At 36.5% G+C, this 21,200-nt stretch overlaps 1 protein-coding gene across 1 annotated transcript in view; it reads left to right on the forward strand.

Annotated features, from left to right (window-relative positions):
- Positions 1–6,457: 6,457 nt before the first annotated feature.
- Positions 6,458–21,200, forward strand: part of maml3 (mastermind-like transcriptional coactivator 3) — a 111,342-nt gene continuing 96,599 nt past the window's right edge. The window contains exon 1 of the mRNA XM_058775862.1: positions 6,458–7,414. Coding sequence (XP_058631845.1) covers positions 7,022–7,414 — 393 coding nt within the window. The 5' untranslated portion in view covers positions 6,458–7,021. The remainder of the gene's footprint in view (positions 7,415–21,200) is intronic.

Here is a 21,200-nt window from a genome sequence, read left to right on the forward strand (position 1 = left end):
TGACGCATTTGCTTTGAACTATTTTTATTGTAATATCAGTTTGATTATTTTGATGGTACCCTTTAGACAGCTGTTGATAAGTAACTCTGCAACTACATGTTAACTAGCAGTCATTGTAGTATTAGTATGTCTGCTAAATATATGCTAACACTTTATTTTGATGGTTCCCCAACAGACAAACCGACTATAAGTAACTTTGCAAGTACGTCAACATTCTACCTACACTAACCTGAACCTAAGCCTACTAATACTTTAATGAGAGTAAGTTGACATGTAATTGCAAAGTTGCTTATAGTCAATAGACTAAGGGGACCATCAAAATAAAATGTAACCTTACATATGTGACTCTGGAACACAAAACCAGTCTTAAGTCGCTGGGGTATATTTGTAGCAATAGCCAAAAATACATTGTATGGGTCAAAATGATTGATTTTTCTTTTATGTCAAAAATCATTAGGTAATTATTGTACTCTAATGGCAATGTATAGGTCATTTTCTATGCAATTAAAGTGAAATAACTGAACATAAATATAGGAGCCTGATAAAAATGCTCATTTTAGAAGAAAATTTCAGACGGCACTTAGAGGCTTTTGCATCTGAACTCTTCAAATATCAATAAAAAAAAAATTGACCCTTATGACTGGTTTTGTGGTCCAGGGTCACATATAAACATTGAATTTTTTTTTTTGTTTGTTTTTTTTCAGTTGAAATTATTAACTAGCTCACATCTAAATTAATATTAGACTCACAGGGATCACTCAAATAACACTCCACACCTAACCACTTACAAGATGTACTGTAGTAAGATATGCAAATCTTAAATAATGTCAAGATATATAGTCCATTATCAATGTAAAAGTAGATTTAATATGGTGTTCATTGTGCTAAAAATAATCATAATCTTAAAAGTTATACCCACAAATGCATAAGCATTATAATGTATTATAACTGTTGTTAGGATTACTTATAAGACGATATAACATACTATAAGGTTTTTTATAATGCATTATGCATTCATTATAATGCCTTAAGAGTACCCGTATAATGTATTATAAATATGGGCTTCATAGAAAGTGTTAACAGATTTTCTAATTTTAGACTTACAATTGTCATATTTTTGATTTAGATGTGTACCATAAAATATATTCTGCATTTAAACCATTTAGTTATTAAAAGTCCTGAATGCCCCTTTATAGGTTTAAATGCTTTAGATTTTTGTTTGTTTGTTTGCACTATAGGCAGATTTACAATAAAATATGATCAATATAATATATATTATTAATGCAATTATAGTGGTGTTACAAGATGTGTAAATTAATAAATAAAGCCACAGCATTTATTTATTTATTTGTTTGTTTTTTGTTTATTTTTGTCTGTTTGTTTGTTTATTCATTCGATTCGGTTGTTCATTTGCATGCTTGTACTTTATGGCAAATTTACAATTACAGCTTGGGGTACAAATACAGTGGTGTTACAAGATGTATGAATGAATGAATGAATGCAACAGCGCAGTTTGTTTTCACAATTTTGGAAATAATTACAGTGGTGTCACTAGATGTATATTTATTTAAATGACTACAAACAAATAAATAAAAAGCAAAAACATTTATTTATTTGTTTGTTTATTTGCATTTAACAGCAATAACAGTTTGGCATATAACTATAGTGATGTTACAAGATGTATATTTATGTACTATAAATAAATAAATACACAGCATTCATGTATTTATTTGCTTACACTTTATGGCAGATTTACAATTACAGCTTGGGGTACATTTATAGTGGTGTTACAAGATGCACGTATATATGAATGAATGAATAAATGCCACAGCACAGTTTGTTTGTTTTCACAATTTTGAAAATAATTACAGTGGTTTATTCGTTTGCTTATTTGGTGTTATAAGATGTACATTTATGTACAAACAAACAAATAAATAAATTGTTTGATTTATTTATGAGTTTTCTTTCACATGAAAATGGTTGCCTCATGTGAGCCAACACGTTCAGATCACATGACCAGCAAAATGCTTTTGCACATAGAATCATTCATTATTGCCGACTGCCGATAGCACATTTGCACAATTTAATTGTTTGCTTTTGCATGATGCTGCATCCACGCCACTAGGTGTCAAAATCCAAGCTGAAAGACATATCGACCAACAGCCAAAATAAAGAAATAAAAAAAGGCACCTTTGCAAATGTAATGCACTCAATTGTATCTTTGAGGATTTTAAGGCCTGTAGGGAGTGTCATGATTTAAGGCCGGTCACAAGGCGGAGCAGACAGTGTGTAGTCATGACTGCAAAAAATTAGGACACCCACGCACCTCCCTCCCTCTGTACATTAAGCGGCTGCATGTTGGATGCGTGACTGGGAGCATTTCCACTGATCCACGGCACACTGCATACTGCCAGCTCACCTGCCAGGGCTTCTCTTCTCTTTCTTCTTGTAATTCGTCTCTGCATTTTTCTCCCCTGCGCACATGCCTTTCCCTTTTGTCCTCCAACCTCTTGTCCTAAAAACTCTCATTAATTCTTCTTCTTGAGAGATCGGATCCTTTTTTTGAATACCAAGGGAATGAGTCAGAGATCCCCCTCACTCCTAACACACACACACACACACTGACACACTCACACAAATGTCAGCTACTACACACAGGAAGTCACGTATCCAGCACAGAGCTGCCTGCAAAAAGCGCACACACACACCACCTACTCAGTGGAGTCATGTATTCATATATACATACCCATATCTTGTCACACTCTTTTGCTGTAATCCCTGTCTTTTCCTCACCAGCATGTAAACATATTCAAAAGAGTCAGTCTGAAAATAAACGTCTAGTCCCTCAATAGTATTATTATTCTTGTGGATTATTAAAAGCGAAAGAGAGCAAAGCTGTAAAATGCTTCCTCTTTTGTGTGTTCTCTCTCTCTTTCGGTCTCTTCATGGATAGTCAATCTATCAGCTCCATTGATTCTGTTTATCAGCACTCTAATGGATGGGTGACCACATTAAATATTTACATTGCTTCACAACATCACAGAAAACGTGGACCATATGACTCGTTTCTTTTTCTGATTCAATGTCCGTCCCCTTTTCTCACGCATACATTTGATGTACTGCAAATAATAATACTAATAACACTTTCAGTGTTTTTGTTTTTAATTCAGTAATCTGGATTTTTCTTAATTTTGTTTTCCGAAAAACCTTAAAGTCTAACAAAAAACAAGAAAACTTATTAAGAACTCAAAGCACTGTGTGTGTGTGTGTGTGTGTGTGTGTGTGTTTTTATCCCAATGGCAAATAGTTTTTTTTTAAACCTCACTAAATTTCATTTCATTTCTCTGAAAACAACAAAATCTCTCTCATATTAAGGATTTTGAAATATCTATACCAGAAAGCAAGACAAAATACTTATTTCTCATACAGTCACAATACTTTTGGAAAAATAGTTTTAAAAAAAAACTCTCTTGCTCAGCACTGCTGCATTTATTAGATCTAAAATGATGCAAGAAACACTCATATTTTTGAAATATTATTACAGTTTCAAAATTACAGTTTTTTATTTTAATATATTTTAACATGTAATTTATTACTGTGATGGCAAAGCTATATTTTCAGCAGCCATTACTCCAGTTTTCCCATATTAAATATTTCATATTAATAACTTTTTTTATTTTTTTTGTAAATTATACACATTTTTACTGTCACTTTTGATCAATGTAATACCTCCTTACTGCAAAAAAGTATTAATTTAATTTAATTTTTAAATGTTTTTTTTAAACTTACCGACTGCTGACTGCTAAATTTTGAACAGAAGTTGTAATGTTGTAAGATAATTGAAATAATCAAGATATTTATAGAGTAAATTAAGAGTAAAAATAGTTCCCGATGAATGTGAGTGTTGTAGGAGGAGAAGCGCTTAGGGGTCACATTTTATATTTGTGGGGTGATTCAAATGTTACAGCTTGAAATCCATTAGAGATTGACTTAAAACAACAACAACAACATCGTTCCATGGTGCTTTTGTTTTGTTGCTTCCAGTGATTCTACATATTTATAAAATATTATGGTGATCAAACAGCTCTATTTCAACAATTAGAACTCTTTGTTGTAAACGTTACATAATAAAAGCAATTGTTGGTAAAGGTTGTTGAACTGTTTCAATACGTGACACAAGTAACAACCTGGTTTTTAATAGCAAACCTTAGAGAAAATGTGTGTTTACAGAAGTTACGCTATTCGGTATCTATTATAAGCACAGCACATGGTGTAAAGCATGTTTCAGATCAGGTGAACTGTTCCCCACACCTGCTTGTTCAGATCTGACTGAGTTCTGCAGCTGCTAGACCAAGTAAAATATCCAGAAGAAAAGCAAACCAGTAGCACAAACACTAAAGAGCAGTTCCAACTACTAGTGTCAGTATTCCAGAAAGTACAGAGAGTCCCAAACCTGGGTGGATGTGTTATTTATATTCCTAGAATTTTGAAAGTAATAGCCCTACTGCTTTTTTCCAAGAATTGCTCCGTGAGGCAGAGATTTACACCAAAAGCATTTCACTCACTCTTTTCCTTGATGGACACAAGAGGGCAAATAAACATTTGGTTCCTGGGCCATCTCATATATTATTCTTCACCAACAAGAATCTTCACATAAACACACTGTTCCCCTGATTTCATTTTCAGTGCACTTTTCTTTAATGCAGTACCAAAAAATGCTTAGAAATGTGTTGTTTCGTTTGTGCATCAAAATGATTGTAATACCATATTTATAATTACTTTAATTATGCATCAATTTTCAGCCAATTCAAATATTCAGTAAATATCCTCAGTTCTCATCTAAGACTGAGTTTTTAAAATATATGAAAAACATCTAGCATATAACTGCTAGTTTGATCAAAGATAATTACAAAAAATTAAAAGAGTCTGTCTGGCACACTTTATTATATACAATTAAAACAGGAGAAAGGCTGATCTTGATGGCCCAGAGAAACAGGTCCAGAATAGTCCCAGCAAAATACAGGGTGTTCACAAACTTTTGGCTTTGACTATATCTGTGTATATGTGCTAGAGAGAGAGAGAGAGAGAGAGTAAGAATGAATGTGTTTGCAATTCGTTTTAGCCTCACTCAGCAAACCAGACTGGGCAGCAGCACTTTTTCACAATTACTCACACACACTCATACACACACACACACACACCTACAAAACCGGCCAGCCCCCTTATCATCATTTACTGACTGCAGCCAGTGCTTCAGGGCCTCACCTGATCCTGTTACGTTCTTCTGTCACTTCTTAAGATGTGTGTATTATCTTCTGCACACACACCACATAAGAAAAGTTTGCTCAAGAGCAAGGGCAATACCTTTAAAAATAACTATGAAATGCAGAGAGCTCTCGCTGGTAATAGCTGAGTGGACAATCTGTGAAAATAAAGCTAGTGAAAACTAGCACAAGTGTGTGTTCGTCACAGCAAACACGTGGACTACAGGGTGTTTTTGTTTTTAAATCATTTATATTGTTTAGGAAAGGAAAAGAGCATGAATGAATAATGAATGAATGAATGAATAAATAGCATTACACTTCTCACTCTTAAAATGAACTAAAAACAAACTAAATAAAAAACAAACAACAACAACTGTTTTACATTCAGGTGTCATATGTTCTAGAAAGCTGCTTTTCCAGTTCTTTAGAAAACCATATTGTACGTTAAAGAACACAGTAACCAATACTCTGATCAGAAGAACCTGCAATGTAACTTTTAAACTCCAAAGAACCACTAACTGTTGAACCTAAAACCTACAGAAGAACCTTAGTTTTTAAGCTACATTAACCCCCCCCCCCCCCCAGGGGGCAATGAGCAAATTACTGTAGTTATTCTGTTCTGAACATCAAATACTTTGTTTTTCCACCAAATGTATTCTAACTACAATAGTTGTTTGAATAAAAATATTTGGATTTTATATTTAAAAATTACCTCAAGTTAGCATCAGGTAGCTAGTTAGCTAGCCAGTTAGCATCAGCTAACAAAATGTTTGAAAAAGGCTATTATAATTTTGTAATTCATAATTATTGATTATATTCTTTTTAATTTTAAGCAAAAACTGTCTGTACTCTGATTTTGCTGTAAATGTTTAAAGGGGGTTTCCTCACTCTACCCTATTTTTCTATTATTGTTTTTTTTTCAAATTTTTTAATATTTTATTTTATTTTAGGATTGTATTTTTGTACGTGTTTATAGTGTAAAAATATGTTTCCCCGTATAACCTCACAGTCCGATAGATAGATAGCGCTTTGTACTCTCATGAACTCGTGAGTATCAGATGCAGTACCCCAACCCGCCGGTAAAGCATTACACCGCTCTATCATTCACCTCCTCTGAAGTCAATATTGAGTCCGCGTCCGGCGCACTAGATTCCGCGCCGTGTTTTGCGCGGAGCTGGCGTGCTGCTCGCAGGCTGGTGGCTGCTCTTCGCTCGGCTGTTGTCCTGATATCACTCCGCTAGCATGGAGGAGGGGAGCGCTCGATTATTGTGATGGTGGCAGCTGCCGTACACACTGGCGACTGTAGGATTTCCTCTCCAGCCGTCGGGACTTTAAGAAACTGCTCACCTTGTTCGCGCTCGGGGAGGGTTTCGCCGGCCAAACTAATGAAATGCAAGTTCACGAAACAACTCCGGAGCCTGTTCGCAGCAGACGGCAAAACTTTTTTCAAAAGGACAACACAATAAAACGACGGGCGCGCAGCAGCGGCGCTTACGCGTGATGGTTGCGAGTAACATCCGGATGTTTGATGGAGCTCCAGTAGAGGCGAGAGAGTAACAGACCCGGTCCCGCACTGTTGTCTATTGAATGGTTGACACGGCGATCCTCCCGGAGGAGGGATTTACTCTCATTTAAACGCTTATTTCTCCACTATTTCACTGTATCTGCCTCCCTGGCGAAGCGGACTTCTGCCCCGCTTTGGAGAGGGGAGAGAAAGAGAGTCAGGGGGGCTTGACAAAGTTCTTCCCGAATCACAGATGATGGGGGATTTTGCCAGCCCCGCTGCCGTACCGACCGGCGGCGGCATTTGCATTAATAACAGTAACGTCAACTTAAACTCTGCCATTAATGCAACCGGCAGCAGCACCGGCGGCGGCGGCGGTAACGTGGGCATACCGAAGCACAGCACGGTGGTGGAGCGGCTGCGGCAGCGGATCGAGGGCTGCCGGCGGCACCACGTCAACTGCGAGAGCCGATACCATCAAGCGCACGCCGAGCAGCTGGAGCTGGACCGCCGGGAGACGCTGAGTCTGTACCAGCGGAGTTTAGAGCAGCGGGCCAAGAAATCCGGCAACAGCAAGCAGCAGAGCAAGCAACAAGAGCCCGACTCGACCGCGAGCGCCGAGCAGAGGAGCAGCACTCTGATCGCGGTGAGTTCCGCGCTCCGTTATAACGTTAGCGTGCGTGACTGCTCTTTTACACGCGTCTCCTCTCCGGTGTTTGGAACCAACGCCGCGCCGTTTGTTTGGGTTGCAGTGCGGTGCTAACTTTCGCTCGGCGTCTGTGTTTTTATACGGGAAAACTCTGAATTGGTGCACTTATAATAGCACACATGAGCATACTTCAGCACGAGTTGCGGACCATTCGCAGTCGTGTGGAAGTGCGTTAGAGCTTGGAGTAACTTTGGAGGCGTTTAGCTACTTTGCAGTAGTACAGTCTGATTAAAGTTATGTAGTAGCCTAGTTGATGATGTCACTCGATCTCCTCCTACTTACTACTTATAGTTCAGGCGTGTTACATGTTTAGATAACATCATGGGAGTTGGAAATCAAAATCAGCTTGCTTAGTAAAGTACGCCATTGTGCGTTTTCGGTGTTTTACTGCTAGATTTGCACTGGTTTGCATGATCAAAGTAGTGTACTCTACTAGTTTCAGTTTCTTTTTAGGCGCGCTGTTTGAATTGATGCTACTACAGTAGCCTGTTTTTTTGTTATTTTATTTTCGAAGCAGTCGAAGACACATTTAACTCTCAGTGCAACTATTAAGAGGGATTCTGTGGATATCATTTTATGAGAAATAAAGGGTGGCGAGGAAACAAATAGGCTACACTTGCAGGATGAGCGCTTATCAGTTTGTTATCTCCAGACTCTCGGTTCCGACGCCACCGCAGAAAAGTTACAGTGTTAAAATCAGTCACTTGAGTCTGGACCTATTGCGGAGGAGCATCGTGTCGGTGCCTTTTGTGTCAGTCTTCTTTGAAATGCTAAGTGACTCTGTTTTCTGAGGGTTGTTCTCAAGGCGTTAATGGCCGGTGCCGTCGACCTCCCTCTGTGCGCTGTGGACATTACTGTGAGGCGGTATATTGGCAGCAAATGCCTCACATCGGAGTCATTGCGATTTAAAGAGACCACAGGCTCACTGCTTCTCTGTCTTTTCTCCACATAAGCACCGTGCTGCAGCTAGGTGGCTGTATCAAGTCGAGTTAGGGTCTTGTGCGTGCGTTATGGGTTCAGACCCCACACAATGGCTGTGTGTCAAAGCCTAGCGAGCTGCCTATGTAGACAGCATTAGTGTGAGGAAATTGCTGCACGCGCATGAATGCTTTTTAGGTAAAGCCAGTATTCCCCAGCAGGCTTAACACGTCTTTAATGTTAATTCAAATGATTAATTAAATGATGCCTAATTTATACAGGTGGATATTGTTATTTTGATTTACACTCTTCAGTGGCTAACACCTGTACATTTTTAATGTTTTAGTTTCATATTTTGTACAGACATTATGGAATGGGTAGCTAGACTTTTTAGGCCTAGTACATGTTAAAATTGTTTTTTTTGTTGTTTATGTAGGCAGTTCTCAAGAATAAAATGTGTTCATGTGTATGTTTGTGGGCAAGTCTTTGTGAGTCGTGTGTGTCATGGCACTACAGTTTGAAACCAGTGTAAGGTGATGACATTTTATCTTAACCCCAAGAGATGAAGAAAGGTGCAAACTTGTAGTCTTCAGACCTGAGGTTCCAGTACTATCTCTTTTAGGCCTCCTTTACACTTTAAGATTTGTTTTGGGTGATCAAGTCACAAGTAGGCAGTTGAGACATGTTGTTTTCACCTGGCACTAACGTGCACCACATTCAACCACTGTTTGGTTAGATTTGTCAAAGCGAGGGTCTCTTAATCTAGTCATCTTCACTACATCAGCCTGGTAGTGTTATTTATATTATTAATATTTTGATTTTTAGGAAGTTTTAAATATATATAATATTTCAATATCTCTATTTAGCTTTGTTTATATTTCAGTCTTAGTGATTTTAGTTTTTGAACAAACTTTTTTTTATAGGTACAATTTGTGAAGTTTTTTAAGTTACAGTTTTTCATCTAATTTGATTCTATTTTAGCTGTATTTCAAATCATGAAATCAATTTGAACAGTTTTAGTCAACAATAACAACACTGTATGTTACTGTAGGGTCCAAATTCATTTGAACTGGTATTTTGAAACCCATATTTTGTGCTGTCCCATTTCTAACGGATCATCTGTAATTTATTTTAATACCACGTATGAACAAGGCCTTTGTATGTTGTATAAAAACAGAAAGCAGCAGCAGAAGTTGGAAAACTACAGGATGATTTGCTTCATGTTGGCTTATGGACCTTTGAGACCTCTGAAAGTTTAGTTTTCAGCACAAACTCACCTCTGGACCAAGTTGCAGTTCTTAAAGTTCATAATAGTTTTCTTCTAGTGTGCTTAATGCACACTTTATCAGTCCTAAAGTCGCGTCCAGCAGCCGTGTGTGTATCTCCAGCTAAAGCAGTGCTTGCGGTATCACATTGTTTTGCAGTGTCTGGGACCAGTGCCCAAGATCTAAATTTAACTCCTGAGTTGGCAGGGTTACACGAGGTTTGTGACGTCAGACACTCCAAGAGCATATTACCACTGTGTAACTTTCTCATCTTCTCTATGTGTTTGCTAGGAGGCCTACAAGACTGGTAGCGCAGGTATAAATGTGTGCGATGCGTCTCACTGTGCGATCTGCGTGTAAGCAATTCAGCGCTCAGAAAAGCTGCAGTCGTTTATAAAAATAATTTATTTTCCTGCAGGGGTTGTTTGTCCAGAACCTAGGATACCTGAAAACTGTAGTTCTAGTTTCTGTTAGCGATTCTTTTGTAAGCTATTATCTTTTGCACAGTTTTTTTTTATTTGAATTATCTGCCTTAAAGGGATGGTATTAGTAAAATGTAAATTCTGGCATCATTTACTCACCCTCAAGTATAGTTTCAAACCTGAGTTTGAACACAAAAGAAGATATTTTGAAGAATGTTGGTAACAAAACAGTTTCTGATCCCCGTTGACTTCCATAGTATGGAAAAAAATAGTTAACGGAGACCAACTACTTGGGTAATATGAGTGAAACTTTTTGTCCTTTTCGAAGCTTGGCAGCCCCATACCAAGATGTTTGGAATTACTAACTAGCGATCTGTACCTGCTATTTGTTCAATAAGTGACAAACAGAAACTAACCCAAGAACACTAGATAGGGAAGTAATGTTACTGGAGTCAATTACCGGAATCCACGCACCTTTTGTTTGTCCGAATAGGGAGGAGAAAATATGTACAGCCTTAAGGTCTTAAATTACACAATTTACAGTTTTACTCTTCTGAATACTTTTCAGGTCCATCTGTATCTGTGTAATGTTTTCAGTGTTATTTTAATAATAATAGTATATTTATTAGTTTTTTAAATTAAGTTTATACAACTTTTTTTTTTTTTTAATTTAATTTTAGTGATTATGTTTAGTGCTTTTGTCATTTTTTTTGTCACAAGCTAAATATATATAAATAAATATATTTATTATTATTATTATTATTATTATTTTAAATTTATTATTATTTTTTTTAAATCTTGTTTTAGTAATTTTAGTAAACTTTCTAATTTTTGTTTTTCATCTAATATTTATAATTTATTTTAACTTCACCTAAATTTACGAAAAAAATTTTTTAATAGTTTTTGATTTAGTTAAAAACAACAACACCACTGATTATTTTCTTGCCAACTGCAATGTTGTACTGCTGCTGTTACTGGCACTATGACCTCCCTTAATCACACTTCATGCTCTCTGTTGTGTTATCGTTGCAGCACACACTTTCATGCTGGTATGCATGTACACATGTTCCACTGGAATGTAGGACAAGGTGTATGTCAACACTGCAGCACATAGTCCATGCAATTAAATCAATATTGCTGTGAGAGTGATTTCTCGTCGCCGTTTCTTTTACACAAACACACGCACACTGCAAAACATTTCAGAGAAGATGATATCCTATATGGCTGTCTTTGGGCATTTTTAATATTGAGGCTTATTGGATCCATTGCTGTGCATTCTCACACAAACACGCATGCAATATGTCCACATGCAAGTGCTCAAATCCAGGAAACCCACTGTTTTCTCAGAGAGAACCGAAACAAAGCACTAGACCTATTTGTTCTTGCAACTGGTCGTCCTATGGAATAATCAAGTTGCTGGACAGTAGTGTATTTTCAGTATTAACTGAGATGTTGTTTCATAATTCCTACTGTTCTCAGGCACACTGTCACCTTTTAAACTTGTGTGGACTGTGAAGTGATCCAGTGAATTACTCATGCTTCACTCTTACACCAGGTGATTTCATGCCTTGATGTGGTTTGCGTGACTGTTGTACAGTACCACAGCTGAGAGCTGGAATATATGTATCTTTATGGAGAATAGTCACAATTCTCCATGCGCAAAGGTTTGATAACTTTTCAAGAAAGTATGCATCATTACGCATCACATCACAATCAATATGTTTTGCAAGAAGTATGCAGGTTTTTTTTTTTTTTTTTTTCTGTCGATGCTGGCCATTTTATAATGAACATCTGAAACTTTTCTGCATTTATGTTTGTTTATGAATGCTTGTGTTTTTTTTTTTTTTTTTCGCTCCTGATATTGTGTATTCAGGCCTCAATAGGTGTCACACACTATGATGGCCTGCTAAGCAGACTAGGCTCTCAAATATAGTGATATTATTTGGAAAGAAAAACCATGGCTAAATAAATAAATATGCCATTAACAGTTCTGGCCATTTTGCATCGATTTTCTCTTTGAAGCTGTTTGAGTTCGGATTTTTCCAATTTGTAAAGCTTGCACTTAACCCAGGCTTTGTCATGTGCACTTAGATAGTGAATAGACAAGCTCTGCCACTGATTCTACACGTGCATTTGTGTTGAAACAAAGTTCAAAAGTTAGCTTTTTCTGTCATAATGCATCATGCATAAGCATTGCAAAACTGAATTATGAATGATTACAAAATCAGAAACTTAATATAACCTAATAATATGACAAAGACATTTTATTTTATTATTTTGCCAAACAACAACAACAACAGCACTGATTCATCATCACCTTATGAGTATCTAATAAACATAAAAAATAAATTGCTGATGTTAATTCTTATATAATATTATTAAAATACTATGTAATGCTTAACAGATCAGTAGTTCAGAAGTTTGAAATGTGAACATCATTTTCTCTAAAAGGTTAGATGCATTACAGGGTTTTCTGGTGGGATTTTGTTCAAGTTCATGAGTTTTGATCAGGTGTCAAAAGTCTCTCGCACCAGTGCACACAAGTCATTTTTTACATTCGCAACACCCTGGTGTTTGTTCAGCACTAATATTAGATGTAATGCTGTTACTTCCGATATTGTGACTTTCGTGCAGTGCACTGACAGCAGCTGCTATAGGATTTTCATGCTTTGTGTGTGTACTGGCAGTCGAAGCCTGATCTTAGCACTGCTGTAGTTGCATGCTATGCGAGTGTCCTTACACATCATGTAAATTTACATCTGGATGAGAAGGCAGGCATAAGTGTTAATACGTGTCTGTGAAAGTTGTGAGAAAGTACCCAGTGGCTGTCAGATTTCTGATGATGTTTGGATGTTAGAGAGAGAGAAATGGAGAAGGAATGAGAGATGGAGTGCATACTAAGTCCACTGTGTTCCACCAGTTCCAGTATGATGAATTTAGACATCATCACATTGGTCAACGATCATCTTAGCGCTTCAGATGCAAAGACTGATCCAGAAACAGTGAAGTCTACTATAAAACTTGTTCTAGGAAAACAAGTGATTCATGGCCCACTTGATCATCTTCTCACCATCTCTGTGAAGCATCTCATGTGACCATCTTCTTTCATGTTGGATCTTTGAGTACCGGTGACACATCATCTGTTCTGAGTGTCCATTCTTTGAAAATCTTATATAAGGTCAAGTGACGTGGGGAGTTTTTTTTTTTTTGTCATTGTATAGACATGGAACAAAGGCTGAAGAAGATACTGCTTGTTCCAAGACCTGGTTAGAAGTACTGTTTGTTCAGACTATTGCTATACTCTCTTTTTTTGTAAAAGAGAATATTTTACCCATTAGTGAAGTTTAATAATTGATCTTTGAAGAGAATAGAAAGGCAAATAATCTGTGGAGCATCTTATCAGGCTTGTGTGTGTTTGTTTGAAGACAAACTGCAAACCGCTTCATTATTGATTAGGAAGATGCCTGGAAGTCAGTCTCTGCCTCTGCCTTTCTTTCATACCGTATGAGAGAGCCAGTTAAATATAGATGAGTGTCATCAGACACACACACACACTTATGCAGCTCCTCCATGGCAAGGTTTCCCACTGCTTTGGCCTTGAGTCACACAGAAATTGGTGCACAGACACAACATACACATGTTCGAGGCACACGAACGGTTTCTTGCCCTCATTGTCTGTGGAGTTGACCAGGGCCAAACACTCATCAGGAGTCATCGGATGAATGACCAGATTGTGTCGAACACAACCATGATCTTTCATTCAGATGCTGGTGTATTTGCATTAAAGGAACCTTTTTTGGTGTAGGAGTTACATTGAAACAATTTTCACTTTGAAAGTTGTTGTAAACTTCATATAATAACAAAGAAACCGCAAGTAACACACTTGAATTCATTGTGAAATTGAGGTGGAAAGACTGAAATTGCTATTTTTAAGTAGTGAACAGTTGAACATGCAGGCATATGTACTCTTTATAAACACATTTTCATGTCTCTGGCATTTGCATGAAACAGTAAATGCACCACATGCTAATACTTGTCCAGTCTGTACGCACACGATACTGCTGTCGTAATCCCAGTGTTGGAGTCCTGTCTTGTGTCATTGGACAAAAGCCTTATTATAACACTCTTGCTGCGATGCCGTCACACGTTTTATCCAAGTTTAGATGGTATTTTCTTTTTGTCTTACCTCCATATAATGCATATTACTGTACAGCAGTAACCAAGGAAACATTCTATTGCTGCTGTTCCATAAGTGCCACCTGCTGTCAGACAGTGAATTTGCGTACAATCTAATTTAGCCTACATTAAAAATCGCCCATGCTATAATGTAGCATGTTTGTTTGGACCGTGATTAAAATGCTGTGTTTCTGCAACTGTATCATGCTGTGAAACAGATTTTTGATTAAACTGCCCAGCACTATGCAAAATATTATTTCGAAATAACTGTTTTCTATATTTATATATTTTAGAATGCAATTTATTCTTGTGGTGGCAAAGCTGAATTTTCAGCAGCCATTACTCCAGTCTTCAGTATCACACGATCCTTAATTTCTTATCATTATCAGTGTGGAAAACAGTTGTGCTGCTCAATATATTTGTGGAAACCGTGGTACATGTTTGTTTTTTTTGTAACATTATAAATGTATTTACTGTCACTTTTGATTAATTTAATGCATCCTTGATGCATACAAGTATTAATTTCCTAAAAAAAAAAACAGACTTTTGAACAGTACTTTATATAGTCGCCATGTAAACTCCAGGTTATGGTAAGAACCATTTGCACTTTAATTTGGCATGGACTTTAGGATAAGCATAGTGGCGTCAACCCTCTCAAAATGAACTTTTGCACTGACAGGATTATCTGTCACTGGTGATCTACACAGAATGAGCTTAGTCCTTGTCTTAGCATTTCACTTCTGCTTAGACCAGATCAACAAGCTTTTACACATTGGACACAACAAAAACAGTGTTAATGAAGAAACTATATTACTTTATCCTTTTTGTTATGTCAGACTAGGAACTTTAAACTATTTATGTTAAAGATATTTTTATGTGGCCCTGTAGTGGTCATCTTTTAGTATTTGCATAATATGAAATACATAATGTGTATGTTCTGTTACAAAATGGACATTTGTTGTTTCTTAACTCCATTTCCTTCCTCTTGGGCCTCTTCCTCATTTTAGCGAACTTCAACCTGAATCAGAAACTAAGTACAATAGGTCTATCTGCACCATTATAGTAACTTTCACGTCGCAGCTTGCAATTTTACAGCAGTACAAAAAAACATTATTTAACTTTTTTTTTTAAATAACAATACAAGCTGAATCTAAATTTTGAAATGAATAAATCAAAGGACCATTTGAACTGATTCACAGGAATTATTCAAACTTACCAACTCTAACCTTTGTCATATGTTATAATTATCATGGATGATGAATCCAAAGCCATCACAAGTCTAATAAACACAGATGCACACAAACAGATCAGCATGTGGTGTGGAAGTTTTTGGAACATACTTTTGGAAATGTTTGTTTCTCAGAAAATTAATGGACCATGGATTTACTCCTTGCCCCTGTGTTCTCTGGTCCTAATTATCGAATAATTGTAGATGTACGTGTGTTCACAAATGCTATTTTTATCATGATGTTTTGATGAATATTGTCCAGATCTACAGCTGTTATAACACAGGATTGTTTAGGTGGTCCGGGATTAGGCTTTACTGAGGTTTTTGAACTAAATCGGTTTCTCTTACTTATAATTGAGCTTCGGAAGACAGTATAAACTGGCGTTTGAAAGTTGGTGGTCAGTATAAAATGAATAATTTTATTCAGCAAGGATTCATTTAAAGGGATAGTTCACCCAAACATGAACATTCTGTTAGTTACTCACACTCATGTCGTTCAAAACCCGTAAGACTTTCGTTCATCTTCAGAACACAAATTAAGATATTTTTGAAGAAATCTGAGAGCTTTCTGACCCTGCATAGACAGAAACACGACTGAAATGTTTAGTCATCAATTTAGTAAGGACATCGTTAAAATAGTCCCATGTGACATCAGTGGTTCAACCATAATTTTATGAAGCTACAAGAATACTTTTTGTGCGCAAAGAAAACAAAAATAACAACTTTATTCTTTGACACGTTCATGAGAGTACCACTATGCTTGTGTGTGGAGCTGCTGACGCAGGAGCTAGCGTTCTGACGTAGAACCTGAATGCACTGCTCCTTGTTTGCAAAGAGAGGAGTGCACATGCATGCGTCGTGGTACTATCGTGAACACGCGTCGAAGACTGACGTGGAACAGAAGAAATTGTTGAATAAATTGTTGAAAAAACACATATTGCCTCATGAGCTGTTTAAGTGGATTTCTGTCAATCTATTTGTCAATTTTATTGTAAAAACTAACAAAAATGTGAAGTAATTTTCTTTGGTGATGGATAGCATTCTTCGCATGCTTTGTCAGTTATATTTAAAGTGATAGATCACCCAAAAATGAAAATTCTGTCATTAATTACTCACCCTCATGTCGTTCCAAACCCGTAAGACCCATAAATACTCTCATGAACACACGTCGCAGACTGACAAGAAATTGTTGAATAAAGTCGTTATTTTTGTTTTCTTTGCACGCAAAAAGTATTCTTGTAGCTTCATAACATTACGATTTACATGAAACTATGGACTATTTTAACGATGTTCTTACTACCTTTCTGGGCCTTGAACCTGTCAGTTGCATTAATGTCTATGGAGGGTCAGAAAACCCTCAGATTACATTAAAAATATCTTAATTTGTGTTCCAAATATGAATGAAGGTTTTACGGGTTTGGAACGACATGAGGGTGAGTAATTAATGACAATTTTCATTTTTGGGTGAACACTTCCATGAGAGTAAAGATATTTAAAATGTTACAAAATATTTGTATTTCAAATAAATGTTGCTCTTTAGAACTTTCTATTCATCAGAGAATTCTGAAGTTTCCTAATAAATATTAAAGGCACAGTATGTAAGTTTTCGCCGCTAGAGGGCGAGTGTGGAATCATGGGAGTTGTTGTCTTCATCCCCACAGCCGATGCAATCCGACGGGACTCGGGCAGAAATCATGTTCATGGATGAGCTAATGTATTAAAGATTTATTAACATCGTAGTATGAAGCAGAGTGAGGCAGAAAGCCGTCGAAACGAAACGAGGCCGCTGAACGAGTGCAAAGATTTTGAAGAGCGTGACACACGGCTCGAAAGCAGTGGAGCTTTTATGATGCCACAGTCGACCAAAAGTCAAAGATCAAAAGTTCTGTTATAATGCTACTCTGTGCGGTCGTCACCTGTCTAATAAAATGCATAACATATTAAAGCGTCTTTGGTGTTTCTATGTTTTCTACAAAACAAAACCGGAAATTGAGGGTGTGTGACATCATTGGCAGGCAACACAATGACACTATGGACACGGTCCGTCTCAGTAGTTAAATAGCTTATTTCTCTGGATATAAACATTCTTCGAAACATTTGGGATAAAGTAAGTACACAAGTCAGCAAAATATATAACACTGTTCTATTGGTTTTTGGATATTTGAATAAAAAAATCTTACATATTGTGCCTTTAAGCAGCAAAACTGTTTTGAACATTGAATAAGAAATGTTTCTCAGATCAGCTTATTAGAATAATTGTCTGAAAGACAATGTGACACTCAAGACTTTGCAATCACAGGAATAGATTGCATTTTAAAATAGAAAAGTTGATTTTAAGGTCTTTTTTATTTTCCCATGGAACACAAAATATTAATGGAGCACCTGGATGACCTGCTACGTTTGCAGCATACAATAGAGCACATTCACAGTCAAGCTCTCTGGATCAGGTTTATAACTTCCTTGTTTAAACAGACTGGTTCAAATAACTAGATAACAAATGCAAAAAAGGAAAACCTCTTTAAAAGTTTCCCTTATACTTTACTGATTTTCAATGTCCTCTATACTTTGTATTTCGCACCAATTACGAAGACCATTTCAACTTTTATTGACCTGCTATGACATCCACAACAGAATCAAACTAAGTAGCATTTCAAACTCCTTTTTATTCTTAGAGCAAACTGTAATAAGTGTCCCACGGGCTGTGTCGTCTTGAGTCTTTGCATGTGGTATTGACCCCTAATGATGCAGGTTACGCAGCACTTGCAGTGCCGAGCTGGAGGTTTGCTCTTCAGGGAGCGGAGCTGCTTTCCAAGTACGCAGAAATGAGAAAAGTGAAACTGAGCACTCATGCATATTTCAAAACAGACGCTCCCTTAGAGAGAACCAGAGAGAAAGAGACAGACTACTACACTCCTCCCTCTTTCTCTCATGTTGCCAGGATACAGTTGAGTCACACACACTCGTACACACATGTACATGTGTATACACATGACAATATACAGTTTTGTATTTCTTTTCATTGTGGAACTGTTATTTAATACTGTTATATAAAGCATGTGCTTCATAATCTTGATTGATTTAGTGTTTTGTCTTAAAGCCGAAGTACATATTTTCTTGATGAAATGATGTAATGAAATTGCTAAATTGTTATTTTTCAAACAGGTTATTTTGAACACTCACACCATCTTATTTTAAACACTCCCACCCTCTTCTATTGGTTGGTCTAGCAGATAGTCACGCCCCAAACGCACTCCATTGGTTGAGCCACTGTTGCTGTGTTGGGACAAATAGAGTAATGCTTTGGTACACTAAAAAATATCCCATTAAATTTACAATAAAAAAAAACATAAAAAACACTGACAGCAGTGGTTGCCATGTTTCAAGTAGTACAGGATGGCATGGTGCTTGTATATTTTACAACTTTTAACCACATATATTTTTCATTAAGTGATATAATGTTAATAAACCCATCTTCTTGAACTACCAAAATTTGCCTTTTGTCTTAAAATGTATTATTATGGTGCTTGTCAGTACAGGTACACTCTTAAAAATAAGGCTTCTAAAAGGTTTTTGGTTCCCAAAGAACCTTTCATTGAACAGTTTTTAAAAAGAACCATTTTTCCCTAATGTGAAAAAAAAAAAAAAAAAAATCTGAAGGACCTTTTTCCACTATAAAGAACCCTTTGTCCAAATGAAAGGTTCTATGGATGTTAAAGGTTCTTCATGGAACCATCAAAGCCAATAAATAAACTTTATTTTTAAGCATGTAGCACAGTAGGCAATGTCACGTGATAAATTGTACTGTCCATAAAGCATGGCCAATACTCCTATATGATGCAGGGTCGTGTTCAGAGTGATAAAACAACACTAAAACGTCCACAAATTAACATGAAATGCTGACACAAAACACCATTGTAAATTTCTGATAACAAAAATCGAAAAGAAACTATTTTCACTCTATAGCCTAAATTATATAGTAGTTCATAGTTTTTACTCAAAAACCATACATTTTGCAGTTTTTTTACAGTAAAATTACATAATGTGATGTAAAGCTATTTACAATTTTTCACTGTATATGGCAAGATAATATACCGTTAACCAATGAAAAGGTTTTTACTGCATTTTTGCAGCAGCAGTTGTTTTTTTTTTTTGTTTTTTTTAATGTTTTTTTAATGATGGTGCCACAGAGCCAGTGTGTAAGTAATTGAAAAGTTTAATTGTAATTGTTTCTGAGCTGGGATAGAGAAAATATTTAGACGTCTGAAAATGACACTCTTTAGCATTTGAGCATAAAAATGTGCAAAGAGGTTTGTGTGATCTCAAACCAAATGCAAATATTTATGTTTTCATCCTAAATTAACCTCCTCAAATTTGTATGTGATAATGAGAAATTACTAAGTTCGACTTTGAGGTTGGATGTCAGGTGGTTTTCCTGTAGTTACAGTTCTTCATTGTGTTTGTTTACATTGAGCTCAACGAAAGCTTCTTTTGACTGCTAATGTAACCTTTTGCGTATGATGGAGACCTTGCATCCTGTTTTTGGTCTAGCTTATCAGGTGTTCACTGTTAGCCTTTCTCTTTCTCTCTGGTTTTCTTTCTTTCTCTGGGAGTTGTCATGGTGACAGTGATGCAGACAGCCGGGAACAGCCTGGCTGTCATCTCGGATCTGTCAGTGTGTGTTTGTGTGTTTGTGCGAAAAGACTAGACTGTGCTCATTTCAGAGAGAAAATTATGTAATGTTCTCTCTAAAAACAGAGATAGAGAGAGGGAGAGAGTGAGCGCTAGCGGCTTTTTTCTGAATTTCTTACTCATAATTATAAAGCAAGTGGCCGCTGTAGAGCTTATACAGTCATTTGTAGCATTAGGAAGTGGCCTGTGTTTGTGGTTTTAGTCAGGTAGTGTTTAATCGTGTTGGTGTACATATATTTCTGAATTTAAAAATATATATTTTTTTTAACGTAACATTTGCTTAAAATGGTCAAATGTAAGATATATCAATATATAAGTGCTAAACATTAAAACTCTTTAACTCTAAACATTTAAAACTCTCTCTCTCTCTTTCTCTCTCTCTGTCTTAAATGTTGAGGTAGGGGTAAGCAGTAGTAAGCAGAGCCCCTGTGACGTGTGTGGGGATGTGTGTGTGTGTGTGTGTGGGAGGGGGTGTGCTATTGGATAACACTGTCTAAAAATACTTGGCTAATCTGCAAACATGAGGCTAAAAATACACCCTCGACTAGCTTACGCTCTCACAAGTGTAATGAGGGCGGGCCATCCTGAAGGAAAGAGGGGGAGAATGAGGTAGGGTGGGCATGAAGTAGTTAGTGAGAGTAGAAATAGGGAGAGCTGCTTATTTGTTTTATTATTTATTTATTTTTTTTCATTCAAAGACAAATTTTATATGTATTTGTATTTGTTCTGTATAGTTTTTTTGAGTGTTGGGTCTGTTTAAGCAGTTTGTGGTTTTGAAGTTAATTAATTATAAATAATAGTTAATAGTATTTTAGGCTAAAAATGTATATAGGGTAGGGGTATTTATTTGCATTCTGTAAATTTTGCCTAAGTAATTATAAACATAGAAATGTATTTATTTAAGCCAATTTATTTTAATTAAAATTTAAATTCATTTTATTTTTTTATTATTTTTGTCTGACTGTCTGTCTTTTAGAAAGTGGTGGAAAGTGGATTGTGACACATCCTTGTGAAGGCATGTATTT

This window comes from Onychostoma macrolepis, chromosome 01 (assembly GCF_012432095.1).
Source record: "Onychostoma macrolepis isolate SWU-2019 chromosome 01, ASM1243209v1, whole genome shotgun sequence".
NCBI classification, from domain to species: domain Eukaryota; kingdom Metazoa; phylum Chordata; class Actinopteri; order Cypriniformes; family Cyprinidae; genus Onychostoma; species Onychostoma macrolepis.